Source organism: Mastigoproctus giganteus, chromosome 3 (genome assembly GCF_048544385.1).
Source record: "Mastigoproctus giganteus isolate SK-2022 chromosome 3, ASM4854438v1, whole genome shotgun sequence".
NCBI classification, from domain to species: Eukaryota; Metazoa; Arthropoda; class Arachnida; order Uropygi; family Thelyphonidae; genus Mastigoproctus; species Mastigoproctus giganteus.
In genome coordinates, this window is record NC_143577.1 from 67,288,204 (window position 1) to 67,304,669 (window position 16,466).

General features: G+C 36.9%; 1 protein-coding gene across 1 annotated transcript in view; it reads right to left on the bottom strand.

The window, feature by feature from the left end:
* Nucleotides 1-16,466, bottom strand: part of LOC150088059 (centrosomal protein of 135 kDa-like) — a 507,662-nt gene that overhangs the window by 225,899 nt on the left and 265,297 nt on the right. Inside the window, exon 12 of the mRNA XM_090369998.1 lies at nt 7,162-7,221. Within this exon, the coding sequence (XP_090226124.1) occupies nt 7,162-7,221 (60 nt within the window). The remainder of the gene's footprint in view (nt 1-7,161; nt 7,222-16,466) is intronic.

Here is a 16,466-nt window from a genome sequence, read left to right on the forward strand (position 1 = left end):
AGGGATGAATCAGACTGAACCACTTAGCATAGATGGATTGACTTTTGATGATCATGCTCAGGTAGCTGATAAACTGCATGAGTATTTTGCATCTACATTCACACATGAGGAGTTATTCAATGAGGAGAGTGCCAAAAGTTTATCAAACTCTAACAGGGAACTAAGTGATTTTGTAATAACTGAGAGCAAAGTAGAGGAAAATTGTTGAAGTTAAACATAAAAAAGACACCTGGGTGGGTGGATGGAATCTATCCAGTTATATTAAAGGAGGCAGCAAAGGAAGTAAGCAAACCCTTGGCTATAATTATGACAGCTTCCTTGGATCAGAGGTGGTCCTCATGGATCACCAATTCACAAAGGGGGGGTTCAAAAGGCACCCAAGTATTTATAGACCTATTAGTTTAACTTTTGTTCCGGAGAAAATAATGGAATCACTGGTTAAAGAAGCATTGTCTAGATGCAGTAATCTTTAACCTTAAAGAAGGTTAAAGATTACTGCATCTAGACAAGACTGCAGTAATAGTTAAGACACAACATGGGTTTATTAAAGGGAGGTCTTGTCTGACTAATTTGATTGGATAATATGATGTGGTCACAAAGGAACTGAATGCCAAAAATAATACTGATATCATATACTTGGATTTCAAAGAAAGTTTTTGATACTGTTGCACATGGAAGACTGCTGAACAAACTAGAGAGGTATGGCATTAAGGGTAAGTTGTGACAATGGATAAAAGGATGGTTGAATGGATAAAGGGATGACTGACCTGGGTACCCACCCAGGACTACCCTGTCATACGTAGGAACCTGAGATCCCACACCAAATAAAGAACCATGTAGGGGAGAGAGAGAGAGATGTGTAGGCAGCCAGGGAAGCAGATTAGCTGAAAAATATCAGTAAGCTAGTAGCAAGGGGATGCAATGTAGAATGAAAGAAGAATGAATGAATGAGAATGAAAGACAGAATGAATAGGTTGGGCACTGAGTGAAAGAGTGAATTAGGAATTATGATAAAAAGGGATAAATGTCAGTTGTGGTGAAAGAAAGAGTGACCCAGCATGAGGGAAAGAGAGAGTGAATGAGTGTTATGTTGAATGGGAATGAGTGAAAGAGCAAGTGTAATTGGCCAAAAGAATACAAAACGTTAATAATAGCTTATATTACTTTATATACACTAACAAACATTTACTATTAATGCATTCTCCCCTGGCCTGCAAAAACATGTGGCTAGGCCTGCACCACAACTGAAGAATAACAGAAAGTTGAGGTGCCCAGAGAGTGCAGTGCACACAGCAAGAGTCAAACAAATGAAATGAAAGCCAGAAGAATGAATGAGAGAGTAAGTGTGTGAGAAAAAGGACACGAACCACAAATGTTACAGTTAAGTACATATTAACCCTAATTTTATATTATACACCATCGCATTTCCCCTCCCCCCCAGTGTGAAAGAAAAAAGATGAATGAATGAGGGGGAAAAAGAAAAAAATATATATATATAACCTAACAGAAAAAAAAATTATAAAATAATATAAGCAAAAAAAGTATAAAAATAGAATGGAAGTAGAAGAGTGAGAATCCAGATTATGAATGAAGTAAATGTGTCTCTCTCCCACCACCCCCACTGGGAGGGGGGGGTTGATTACTCCTCCTTCACCTGGTGGATTTCCTACTGCCAGTAACATACCCCCAGAGTATGCTGGGCAGTTGGCGATCTGAACCGGGTACTCAAACCCAGTTCCCTTTAAAATCACATCCCCAGGCAGGGAAAAAGGTCTGTCTCCTCCTCTCCCTGACAGCCCCATACTCTATTGTCCTCATCCTTCTACCTGTTTTCCCCCAGTCTTCACTCCTCCCGCACTCTAGCTAAACCAAGTATATCCCTAACAATGCTGCCAAATTCTAATCAACGTCAAAATTCAACCACACGCTAGTAAACCTTTTTCAGCCTTTCCAAATTCTAGTGTTTGCCCCCCCCTTTTTTTTTTTATATATATAGGCTTTGCCACTAAAATCCTAAAAAATTAGGTGGCAGAGCCTGCCAGAGTACTTAAATAATCTATTGTGTGCTTGACCTGCTTCATTGCAAAGTGTGGGCAACAATGGGTCCCAATAGGATCCAACGGCTAAATGGTCAGAGAAATAACAGAACATAGCAACAGAACTTAATACACCTTTAAATCTCTGGCCTTCACAGAGTTCTGTGTCACACGTACAAAGAATACAGTTCAGAGATGGGGAAAACCACTGGTGCTGTCACACAGATAACACACTTTATCAGGGTCCTTACTAAAAGGATGGACTTTACGATCCCAGCTAGCCCAGTAATTTTAATATCTTTTTCTTAACTTTTTATATTTATACTTTCTACTTCTCCTTCTTCCTGTTCGTAAAGCTATTAGTGCAATACAAGTGATACAAACATTCCTGCTGTTCTTAATCTCTCACTATCTTTGCCTTCTTTTTATTCACAGTTTTATTCCTTCCTATCCTCAATTCACTCCCTTGCCTTATACCATTTGCTTGAGTTAAATTGTATTTGATAATAGAGAGCTATTAAGTGCTCGATAATTCCTATATTCTATTATATTATAACAGGGATTACCTTTATTTTAGATATAGGAATCTTCTTCTTTTCCAACCAACTCTCCTGGTCCAACGCGCTAATAATTCTTTGGGAAGGCGATATCAATTTTACAAAACATGTGGGACATCTTCCCCAATATCAGAACCGTAGTGTTCAGCCCCTCGGTCTCAACCTTGAGCGCTCAAGACTTCTGTCTTCAAACACCATACCTCTGGCAGCAAGGAAATCATTACATGGATTCACATAAAATTAAATTTTGAAGGTCTAAACCACTTAATAAATATGGACCGATTATTTTCTTCAGTCCAGTAGTTTGACATTAGAGTTAAATTTAGGGGTCTAAAAAAGTTTAATGGATATGGGGGGAGGGGATTATTCTCTACATTCCTTAAGTCAGACTAGAACTTTTTGGGGCATCATGTTCACAGGAATAGAGCAACTCACAATTAATCCGAAACTTCTGTCTTATGTTGTGGTGTTTGTTCTTCACGCATGCGTATAAGTGACCGATCCTATTGTTTCGGATTAATTGTGAGTTGCTCTATTCCTGTGAACATGATACCCAAAGTGACCAATACGCACTCAATATGTGAGTGCGTATTGGTCACTTATACGCATGGTTGAAAAACAAACACTACAACATAAGACAAAAGTTTCGGATTAATTGTGAGTTGCTCCATTCCTAGACGCCTCCGTAGCCAGGTGGGAAGGAGCAGCAGTGCGTAGCACACGCTTCTTGATTAGACCGGGGTTCGAGCCCGTCACCACCAAATACGGAGGATGCGGAAAGGTCAGGGAATGACCACCGCATATCTCGGAGCAATATGGCCTTAGTTGCTAATGCTCCTAAAAACCAAATAACAACAGCTCTATTCCTGTGAACATAACGCCCCGAAAAGTCCTAGTCCAACTTAAGGAATGTAGAGAATAATCCCCCCCCCATACCCATTAAACTTTTTTAGACCCCTCAATTTAACTCTAAAGTCAAGCTACACCAAAGAAAATAATCGGCCCATATTTATTAAGCGGTTTAGACCTTCAAAATTTAATTTTATGTCAATCCACGTAATGGTTTCCTTGCTGCCAGAGGTATGGTGTTTGAAGACAGAAGTCTTGAGCACTCAAGGTTCTTTTTATTTACAGTTTTATTCCTTCCTATCCTCAATTCACTTCCCTTGCCTTATACCATTTGCTTGCATTAAATTGTATTTGAAAATAGAGAGCTATTAAGTGGTGCTTCCTATATGTGCTTGCATTAAATTGTATTTGATAATAGAGAGCTATTAAGTGCTTCCTATATATAAAATAAAGGTATTCCCTGTTGTTTCATAATATAATAGAATATAGGAATTATCGAGCACTTAATAGCTCTTTATTATCAAATACGATTTAATGCAAGCAAATGGTATAAGGCAAGGGAGTGAACTGAGGATAGGAAGGAATAAAACTGTAAATAAAAAGAAGGCAAAGATAGTGAGAGATTAAGAACAGTAGGAACGTTTGTATCACTTGTATTGCACTAATAGCTTTACGAATGAGAAATAGAAGAAGTAGAAAGTATAAATATAAAAAGTTAAGAAAAAGATATTAAAATTACTAGGCTAGCTGGGATCGTAAAGTCCATCCTTTTAGTAAGGACCCTGATAAAGTACATGATCATGTATCAATTTTTACTTTTAGCTAACATCAGATTTGAATTTTATATTTGCTCTACCCCTTTTTTTGGACTTATAACCGAAATTACCCACCCATATCTTATGCTGGCAATTACTTCTTATATTAATTTAATCATTTTTACTTAATCATTTTTTGCTTTTACAGTTACCTTCTCTCTGATTGGCTTTTCAATTCAGCCTACAATTTTGCTTAATTTATTATAACAGACAGGATTTTCACATTCTTTCTCTTTTTCACAACTACACATTTCCATTTTCTGCTATCCTTCTCCTATTAGTTATGGCATTTAGTGTAATTTATGTACCCATCTTCACATTTTTTAACATAACTATTAATTCCACATGCATATATAAACTTTTGTATCCTTTGCTGCTGCTTTGCACTCAGGTGCATTTGTCATATCACATTTAATTTTATCTCTCCATTACCACTTAAATTTTTAACCCATTATACTAGCAACCCCAGGGGCTCACATCTGGTGAGTATCGGCTTGGCATACCCAGGGTCCTGAGCTGGATATCATCATTCTTCTCTTTCTTGGTGACTCTCTCTGTCTCTCTCTCTTTCAGGGTAATTTAGAAATTTTTTTTTTTTTGCTGGTGCAGCATAAGCTTCAGGCTTCCTTGCACCATACCATATAGCTAATAATAATAATTTCACACACACACACACCTTCAAACTGGTACCTTCGAGGGGGGGGGTACCGCTAAATCATATTATAATTGGCATTATTTTAAATTTGACATCGGTTTTATTAATTGGATTTAAAGTGCTAAATTATATAGGGGACAATCGGCTACTGTTTATGTCTTATTACCTTTACTTTCCCTTTCCTGTTTGGTTTATTTTATTTTACGTTATTTTTATGTTATTTTTTCGCTCTACATTGTTTGCCATACTACTGGCTTATGTTTTTATTTTGTTTTATTTTGAATTATCGGATATATATATATATATATATATATACAGGGTGATTCACTACCAGTGCGACAAACTTGCAGGAGGGGTAGGGGACACAAAGATGAAATCGGAATCACATAGCATTGCAGGGTCCGAAATGCCTTCGTCATGCGGTAGAGGACGTTGAATGGGAGGTCGCGTGAACAGCGATCCCGCTGGAAGTCAGCATTTGCGAACCATTTCTGTTGAAGAAACCAAGTAGCAAAGTCCTCCAGAGTGGATAATCCGCAGGCTCCAATGATTGGACGCGTTGCAGATGATATGAACTCATTTGGTTTGTTGACATTATCCTCCATAGAGTGGATTGGGAAATCCCCAATCGTTAGCCTATCGCTCGAGTACTCGTACTCTGATTGCCTTCTGCCAGATGTAGGACATTCTCCTCATTGTTTGGCATCCTCATCTTTCGCTCCCGATTCATGGTACCTCTCGTGAAACAACCAGTCTCATGTAACCTTCTGTGCACACATGCGAAAATTGTATGATGAGGAGCACGCCTGTGCGGGAAACGTTCCTGGTACAAGGGTAGAGCGGCGCGCCCATTACAGTCCGCAGCTCCATACGAGAGGTGCATCTCGGTCAGTTCAACATTTGAATACTCGTCCATCCTACTGCCTCGGGAACCGGTTTGCAAATGCCGACTTCCAGTGGGATCGCTGTTCACACGACCTCCCGTTCAATGTCCTCTACCGCATGACAAAGGCATTTCGGACCCTGCAATACTATGGGATTCCGATTTATCTTTGTGCCCCCTACACCTCCTGCAAGTTTGTCGCACTGGTAGTGAATCACCCTGTGTATATGTGTATATATATATATATATATATCCGATAATTCAAAATAAAACAAAATAAAAACATAAGCCAGTAGTATGGCAAACAATGTAGAGCGAAAAAATAACATAAAAATAACGTAAAATAAAATAAACCAAACAGGAAAGGGAAAGTAAAGGTAATAAGACATAAACAGTAGCCGATTGTCCCCTATATAATTTAGCACTTTAAATCCAATTAATAAGACCGATGTCAAATTTAAAATAATGCCAATTATAATATGATTTAGCGGTACCCCCCCTCGAAGGTACCAGTTTGAAGGTGTGTGTGTGTGTGTGTGTGTGTGTGTGTGTGTGTGTGTGTGTGTGTGTGTGTGTGTGAAATTATTATTATTATTAGCTATATGGTGCAAGGAAGCCTGAGGCTTATGCTGAACCAACAAAAAAAAAATTTTTAAATTACCCTGAGAGAGAGAGAGAGAGAGAGAGAGTCAGAAGTAGAAGGGAATCACCAAGAAAGAGAAGAATGATGATATCCAGCTCAGGACCCTGGGTATGCCAAGCCGATACTCACCAGATGTGAGCCTTTGTGCACACATCTTTGTTCTCCCTACACCTCCTGCAAGTTTGTCGCACTGGTAGCGAATCACCCTGTATATATATATATATATATATATTAGTCAATTTTATTTAACGGTATCTATCTGCAGGGAATTAGGTGTATAAGGACCAAACTAATAAGTTAATAAAAGTAAACTAGCTTTAGCCTGGAAGGCCTATATAAAATTATATTAATGAAAATGGAAATAAAAATAAAAAATAATGATGAACAATGAAAATAACAATAAAAAATTATAATAAACAATGAAAATAAAATTGTAAATAACATTCTTCCACTTGGTCATCAGTCTGCTACTTCTTCGGGGGCTTTGAGCAGACCAATAGCCAGACTAAAAGAATGTTATGTACCTACCCATTTCTGTTGTCCCCATTCCAGTTTTGGAATGGGGACAACAGAAAGGTTTGCCCAAACGACCTTTGACATCAGTGAGGCATCAGTGAAGGTTTCAAATAAATGAGAAAAGATAATATGTGTTAAATTAAAATTTTGTAAAATATGTGTTAAATTTAAATTTTGTAAAAATAGTGTTAGATATATAAGAGATACCTCTTGGTAATATTGTAAAGCTTGCTTTTCTCTAGTAAGAGTTTCAACATTAATTTGAGCCTGTAAAATATAAAAATATTTTAATGAATAGTAAAATAAAAATATTAAAGTAATAATTTTGAAAATATTAAAAAGACAAATCTAAAACCAAAAATAAATAATATTATATTTTTTTTTTGCAAGAGAAATATTTATTTTAACTCATAGGCAAAGCCTTAACATATGCAGTTACTAACATTAACATATGCAGTTGTGTGCACCTCAAATAGACTCAATGCTTTTAAACATTTATAGAGCATAGCCATTTTTTTTTAATATTTCACACTTATTTTTCCTTTAATTTTCTTTCCCAGCCAACCAGTCTATATGGTCTTCATACATGTCACAACTATTCCAAGACAAGTATGCACTAACTAAGCATTAACAGTTACAAACACTATATTAAGACATTAGAAAAGAGTCCTCGGGTGTCAGTATTAGATATGATAAGGAATTATTGCTTTGTCTGACTTCAAACAGTTTATTGAAATAAATAAATTAGAAATTTATTTTATTAGTTTATTAAAATTGATAAAAAAAATTTATTTTATTAGTTTATTAAAATTGATAAAAAAAATTAGAAATTGAAAATATAAATAAATATATGTACGAATTTAAAATCACTGACTACATAAAATAAAATAAAACAGGATTATATACAATTAAAATATAAAATAAGACAAAAAAATAAAACAGCTAAAACATGCATGCACTATATATAAAATAAAACGAGAAGGTTTCAAAGCGGCAGGCCTCTTTTTCAGCTTGATAAGATCAATGACAATGAACCAAATATTTGACACTAGGGTCTCCCTATTCAGGAGACCCTAGTGTCAAAACAGTTACAGTTAGCACTGTGAAAATTGGTGAGCATGTCATTTAGGGTGTGGGGAAGCAATTTGTACAAGAAGAAAAAATTGTTCAAATTTCCGCCACCAGGGGAAACAGTGCTGCACATATGTAAAAGTTGTCATTTACTTCAAGACACTGCTTACACAAATGACATCCTGTTAGATAAAAGCAGAAAGTCCAAAGCCACTGTCAATAACCATTATGGCCCTTACAAAAAAGGAACATGCTCTTTTAGTAAAATCGTTCTACCAGAATAAATAGTAATGCTAATGCAGCACTACTACATGAATATCGAAAACTTAAAGGTTTGCCCAAACGACCTTTGACATCAGTGAGGCATCGAAAACTAATAAAGAAATTTAATGTGACTGGGGATTTAGGTGTAATTCCAGGCAGGGGACGACCACATATCGGAACTGAGGTAGTGGATGAAGTGGCAGTTGCAATGGCCTCCAGGTCAGAATGAAAAACACTACCAGTAGAGCCAGAGGTGTGTCAAGAGACTTGAACCTTCCTTGGTCTACTGTACGTAAAGTGCTTCGAATAATTTTACACTGGTTCCCATATAAGATTCATGTAGTGCAAGAACTAAAGTCTTGTGATCAGCAACAATGGATAGACTTTGCTCTAAGATATCTGGATCATATGGAACGACGATACATGGGCCTGAATGATCCTGTGGTCTGATGAGGCACATTTCACTCTTCATGGGGGCTGTAAATGCACAAAACTGCCAAATATAGGGAACTTCTCATCCATCTGCTATGCATGAAAGACCACTATACAGTCCATACGTTACAGTATGGTGTTGATTCAGAGCAGAGTTTATAATCAGATAATTTTTCTTTGAAGAGTCTACACTTCATGGCTCCCGTAAGGTGTACAGTAACTAGTGCAAGGTACTGCGCTCTTCTAAGAGATCACATTATTCCCACTCTGCAAGGAAGGCAATGCTTGCATGACCACAGTGTTCACGCAAGATGGAGACCCTCCCCACATTGGTCGCCAAGTGAAGGAACTGCTCTGTTCAACATTCGGAAATGATCACATCATTTCTAGAGACTGTCCATAGTTCTGGCCAGCCTGATCACAGATCTCAATCCCTGTGATTTCTGGCTATGGGTATACCTGAAAGACAGAGTTTACCGTGGCAGCATACAGACACGTGTTGATTTGAAAGCAAGCATTAAACAGCATGTAGCCAACATCCCCAATGAGATGCTATGCGAAACTGTGTCCCACACAGTCCTCCCATTTCAGAATGCCATCTCAAGTGAAGGAAAGCACATAGAACAATATCTCTAGATTTCTAAGTTCTGATATTAAAATCTAATCCTAAGTTAAGTATTCCATCTCATGTTTACAGGGAAACTTCTCCAATTTCTCCCATGGTGGCGGAAATTTGAACTAATTTTTTTCCTTCTACAAATCGCTTCCCCAATACCCTAAATGACATACCCAGCGATTTTCACAGCACTATCTCTAACCGTTTTGACACTTGGGTCTCCTGAATAGGGAAACTTATTTTATAATCACCTGATATATATTGCAAAGGAAAATCCCATGTGTGCATGAACAAGCCATACCTGTGCATCGAGTGTAGAGGAAGAAAGGGATGGGGAAAAAGAGGGGGTGAGAGAGACGAGGAGCAGAGGTGTAACTTAGGGTTGATGATGCCCAGGGAAAATAAAATAAAATGGGGCCCCTTGAAAACTGTTCTTTTGGAATTTTATAACCATAATAAAGTATCCCACAAATTTGGTGCCCAGAGCACATGTCCCACCTGCCTCACCCTAGTTATGCCACTGAGGAGGAGGAAAAGAAATAGAAGACGTTACTCATCAGACTGTACACTAAATTAAGAAAGTAATAATTTATTATTGCTGATAGTTTTGGAAAATAATTATATATTTCATCCTCAGAGCAACTGGCAATTTGAAGATAGAATGTGCAATTGATTCTGAAAAACATCAGAAACAAATTATTGCTTTCTTAACAACTCTGTGTAATTTGTGTTCTACATCACTATTAATGCTTACATATGCTGAAAATTAAGCAGCATGGTATATTTTTCGAATTTACATAACAGTATAAAAATATATGCCTCACTGTTAACTAAGCAGCATAGCACAGCAATATTGTATGGCATTCCAAGAGCATAAAACTTTCAGCGCTGCTGTAAATTTTTCTAAATTCTATTCATGATGCTAATAGCTATATAAATATATACACACAGTAAAAGTCCGAAAATCTGGATGCCAGAAATCCGGACTACCCGAGAATTCAGACTTTTCGAAAACTCACAAACTTTTTAAATTTAGCAGACTTTTGTGTGTGTGTGTGTGTGTGTGTGTGTGTGTGTGTGTGTGTGTGTGTGTGTGTGTGTGTGTGTGTGTGTGTGTGTGTACATGCACATGCGTGAGCACCACAGATGTCCAGCGGCAACAAATTAGCTCGCGGTAGTCATTTTGAAATGAGTAATCAAACCATGGCAACACTATTTTTTGTCCTACTCTTTCCATTTACCATATACAGCATACGTATTTACAAGCCCATAATAATGGCTCCTAAAATAAATAAACTTCATGGTGTGAAGAGAAAGAAGAATACGTTGAAACTGAGTGATGACAAACTTGAAATAATTAAATAACTAGAAAATGGTGTGCACAATGCTGTTCTAGTGGAAACATACAACATCGGAAAGCCTACAATTTAAGATATAAAAAAGGCAAAGAATATAATTCTAGAATTCACAGCCTCGTCTGAGCCTTACAATAAAATTGCTGAGAGAAAAAGTTTACATCGGCCAAAATTAGAGTATCTCAATAAAGTGCTGTACGAATGGTTTTTGTTAAAATGATCAGAAGGTATGGCAATTTCTGGGCCGATGCTTATTGCCAAAGCAAGGTCTTTTAAGGAGCAAATGAACATTGAATCAGAGTGCGCATTTAGTGATGGATGGCTTAGGAATTTCAAGACTTGTCATAGTATTAGACAGTTAGATATTACTGGAGAAAAACAGTCAGCTGATACACAAGCAGTAACAGAATATAGTGCAACATTTGAAAAAAATTGTATCTGACAATGACCTTACGGCCGATCAAATTTATAATGCTGATGAAACAGTGGTTTAATGGAAGTGTTTGCCCACAAAACTTTGGCTGGAAACCAAGAACAAAATGCAACAGGGTTTAAGCTTAATAAGGAAAGAGTAACCGTTATGTGTGCTAATGCTTCAGGTCAGCATAAAATTAAGCTTTTGGTGATTGGCAAATTTCAGCGCCCACAGGCCTTTAAAGGAATTGAGCACTTACCTGTGGCCTACAAAGCCCAAAAGAATGCTTGGATGGACAAAGGTTTGTTCATGATTTTGTTACATCAGTTCGCCAGAACTTGAGAAAATTGGGAAAGCCTGAAAATACAAAGTGCCTGCTACTTCTCAACAACTGTAGGGCCCACCCACATGAATCAAAATTAGTGTCTGATTGCAAGAATATTTTTGCATGTTACTTGCCACCAAACGTAACACATTAATTCAAACCATGGATCAAGGAGTCATTAGGAACTTTAAATGTTACTATAAAAATGATTTTATGATGAAAATGATACATAAGAATGTCGACCCTTCAGAATTTCAACGCAGTTATAAAATCAAAGATGCAACATTTTCACTAGCGAATGCATGGAATGAAGTCAAGCCTGTAACTCTTTTAAGAGCATGGCAAAAGTTATGGCCGGACGTGATGTTTGCAGATCTACAATCTGATCGAATTGAAGATTTTGAAGGATTTCACATAAAACTGAAGGCATCTGAAGTGAAAGAACTGATGGAAACTGTTAAATTATGTATGGAAGACAATCCTCTACACAAACTTAATGCTGATGACATAGAAGAGTGGATATGCATTGAAGATGTTGAAGTTGCAGTAATTTTCACTGATCGAAAATTATTCAAAGAATTATAACATTATAAGATAGAAGAGAATTATTCAGAAGAATCTGGTGAAGAAAACAACAAAGTTGAAGAAGAAAAGATATCTTGGGTTACTGCAGAAAAGTCCATTGAAACAGTTATTAAATTTATGGAATAGAACCATAGCTTCAGTCTTCAAGACGTCACGCATGCGCACATGGTGAATAATAATTTTATCACAAAGAAATTACAAAGTCATAAACAATATGATATACGAAAGTAATAGAAGAGTTAAGTAATTATTTAAAGAAAGTAATAGACGTGTCAAGCAGTGCAGCAGGCAGAGTAGAAGCTGCAAGTGTTCCATCCATAAGCAGCGCAACAGACGCAACAGAAATTGCGGAAAAGAATGAATAAATATTTGTTTGTTTTTCAAGCTTTCAAAAAAGTTTGTTTTTCAAACTTTGTATTTTATAAGAAAATGATTCGTCAATAAACTAAAAACAAAAAATTAATTTATATAAAATATGCATCTTCTGCTTTCATTTATATACTGTATTTTTCTTTTACATTGTTCATTTTTAAACACGATTTCAAGCATTACACGTTCTTTTTTTTTGTGGTGAAAATATTTATGTTTACATCTTTGTCAGGTGTTGACTTTATTTTTCTTTAAAACTGCTCGTTTTGATAAATGAAAGCATGCTTTATTTGCTAATGAATAAACTGTAAAAATTTACCTTGTCATCTCTTCTTCATTCCATCTTAAATTTGAATTTTAAAAATACTGCCTGAGAATCCAGAAATCCAGATCAACCCAGTCCCAGAGCAGTCCAGATTTTTGTACTTTTACTGTATATATAATTTTTTTTAAATGGATGACTACACAAAGAATTTCATTGGGAAATTCTTTCACGGTGAAATTTCGAGAAGTTCATAATACTGCTGCTAATATAAAGTTTATTCAAATGAACACAACAGAAGTTAAATAAAAGTTGCATTTCGCAAACAAGTGACTATGCTTGTTAATCTTCAATGTAGTCCTGATTACATTAAACTTCCTCTAAGGATATACTAATACTTGGATTCTTCAAAAAATTAAGTTTTGTGGATGATATTGAAGCCATATTTGCTTTGCTATCATGACTTCTTCATCTGACAAGAAGTGACATCCTCTTAGGGCATCTATTTTTCCCAAAAAAATGGTGATAATCTCATGGAGCTAAATCTAATGAATACAGAGGATGAGATAATATCTCAAACACCACCTTTTATATAAGATTCTCTGTAAATTGGGCAGGGTGAGAATACCCTCATGTGTGTGGTAGGCAGGACAGCAAACAACTTTAAATATCTGTTTCAAAACTTTTCAGTAAGAGTTATCTAATTGGCTTTCATTATTTTAGAAAAATTTTCTGTAGCTTCCCAAAGCTGCAAACATGCTGCTTTGGGAAGCTACAGAAAATTTTTCAAAAATAATGAAAGCCATTTAGATAACTCTTACTGAAAAGTTTTGAAACAGATATTTAAATTTTTTTAAAGGCCAGTGAGTGCAGAAACAAAGAAAGATAATGGTAATGCAAGTCATAAGAAAAAAACAAAATATTACAGTGAGTAACACAGCACTGAGAGTGTGCATTAAGTGTTGCAAGTACAGAAGCAATTATTCACACACAGTGGCCTCCAAAGATGCTAAAGATGTTACCAACAGCAAATTCAAGATGGGAAGCATTCAAAGAACAAGCTAGGCTAGTGGGAGCCAGACGTGTTCAAAGCCGCTAAGTGGATTTTCTTATTTATTGATTTGAAATTATTGTTTTTCTAAAACTTTAGATTTAAATTTAGTAGTATAGCATTATTTTGTGATTTTCTGATGTTTGTTTATTATTTGGTTTTTAGGAGCATTAGCAACTAAGGCCATATTGCTCTGGGAATATGCGGTGGTTATTCCTGACCTTTCTGCATCCTCCGTATTTGGTGGTGACAGGCTCGAACCCCAGTCTATTCAAGAAGCGTGTGCTACACACTGCTGCTCCTTCCCACCTGGCTATGGAGGCGCCTGTTGTGATTTTCTGATTAATCTCATGTAGTTATTCTTTACTCGGCCTTGTAATTGCATAAAAGTATTGGTAAGGGAATCCACGTGTTACAAGTTGCAGCTCTGCTGAACGACAAGTTTTTTAGCCATATTTAGCCGCTTTACTGATCAATTGATACATCAAATTATTTTCTATAAGTAGCTTATAGACTTAGTCAGGATCGTTAGTTTCTTCTGAACTGAGACAGTGATGTTTGGAAGTTAATTAACACTTAAGTGTCCGTAGATTTATCGTTCATAACTTGCGCCATTGTTATACGATACAACGTTATATCCCGAACCAGATAGTGTTAGTATAGTATAGTATATAATATAATATTGTCAATTAATCAGCAAAATCTATTAATTTCATTAAACTTCGTTGTCAATTAAATTAAATTGTACTCTTAACTAAATACATATAACGACTTAGATTAAAAACGTAATATAATTAATTAATACATAACTTGACAGGGAAGTTATATAAACAGAATCGTAGATAATATTTGATACTAAAAAAAATATATATAGCATTATAACTGTGTTGGGATACAAGTTTAGGGTTATAATTTTGTACTGAAATTTAAATTTTATTGAAATTAAATCAAAATCATGACTCAGACCAGAGCAGAGCAGCAAAGCAAAAAGGTCAAGCTAATGGGAGTGCTGTGGCTCAGAGGAGAACTGAGGGGGGGAGGGGAGGCAGTTGCCCTCTGAATCACAGCCTTTTAAAATGCACTGCTTGCATGACGTTTGCAATTGGGTACGGGACATGATATTGCCATGGGGGATGTCTTTGTGTGCGCAATGCAAGGAGTGTAATGAAATCAGGCGACAACTCAGCACTGTTATAGGCCTATATGAGAGCTTGAAGGACAGGGTGGATGCCCTTGAAGGTTCTAAAGTGAGCTCCCATGAAGCTCTCAGCTGCCCACATTAACACCAGTGCTTGAACTTCGTAATCACACAACACAGCGGCAACCCCCAAGGCAGAATGCGCTGGTCCCAAAGGAACTAGTAGTTGTTGGTGACTCTACTGTCAGGGAAACGGGGAGCATGCTTTGTAAAAAGGATAGGTGGAACAGGACCAGGGGCAAAGGTTGATGACTTTGTACAGCGGATATCATCTTTTAAGGGCACAACAGGTGATATAGTTGTACACATTGGCACTAATGATATTAAGAGTAGGAGATCGGCAGAATTACTTAACAAGTACAGGTCACTATTGAAAAAAAAGCCAGGAATTAGGGTTGAATTTGAAAGCGTCTGCAATTCTGGACAGAAACAATAGGAGGGAGTATATGATGAGAGCCTTGTCAATCAATTCAGCCCTGGAAAGACTGTGCAAGACTCAAGGGGTAGAATTTTTTTCAGCCTGGTCTGTACTTGTTAACAGAAGGGACTGCTTCTACAGGGATGGGATACACTTAAATAGAAAGGGTGCAAGAATGTTTGCTGATGCTATAGAAGCAGTGTTAGGTAGGTCGGAAAACTGCTAGATTGGGGGGATAAGGAGCTAATAGATTAACAGTAGCCACTGGCAGAGATGAAGGTGATTCTTGCACTGCCTCTATTGGAATGAGCAGAAGCCTGGAAAACAATACGTAGGATATTTCAGAGACTGCTGGGAGTCATTGCGGTACAAGTAAACACATGGGTTGTGTTAGGGTAGCTAAGAAAAAGAACAGGTGCATGTATATTTGCATGTACACCAATGCAAGGAGTTTAGTAAATAAATTTGATGAATTTGAGGTATTGCTCAAAGCATCAAAGGCGGATATTGTTGGGATATCAGAGACATGGTGTCACACAGATATAAGGAATGCAGAACTGGAATTTGGGGAGTACAACATCTACAGAAAGGATAGACAGGATAGGAATGGAGGAGAGGTTATGCTATTAGTTAAGAAAGACATAAAATCCAAGGAAGTGAAGCCAGTCGACATCGCTGGACAGTGCAGTGTCAAGTCAGTTTGGTTTGACATAAACATTGGGAGATCAAAATTGAGAGTAGGAGTGTGCTATAGGCCTAATGACTCTGATGAGTATAATAAGGAACTGTACAGGGAAATAGAGTGGGCCAGTAAATCAGAGTGTCTTATAATGGGAGATTTTAATTTCCCAGATAATGACTGGAATTTGGGGGCTGGTTACTCACACACTAGCAGGGCTTTTGTGGATTTATTGGATGATTGTTTTCTACATCAGCATGTTCGGGAGGCAACTAGAGGGAGTAATACTCTTGATTTGATTATCAGCAGTGATTCTTCATGCATTAAGAATCTGCAGATAAATGAACCACTAGGTGGCAGTGATCACAGTGTGCTGAAGTGGGATTTACTCAAAGAGGTAACTACCATTAGGGGTAAAGGGAAGGGTTATTGCTTCCGTAAAGGCGACTACGATGGACTGAGACAGTATTTA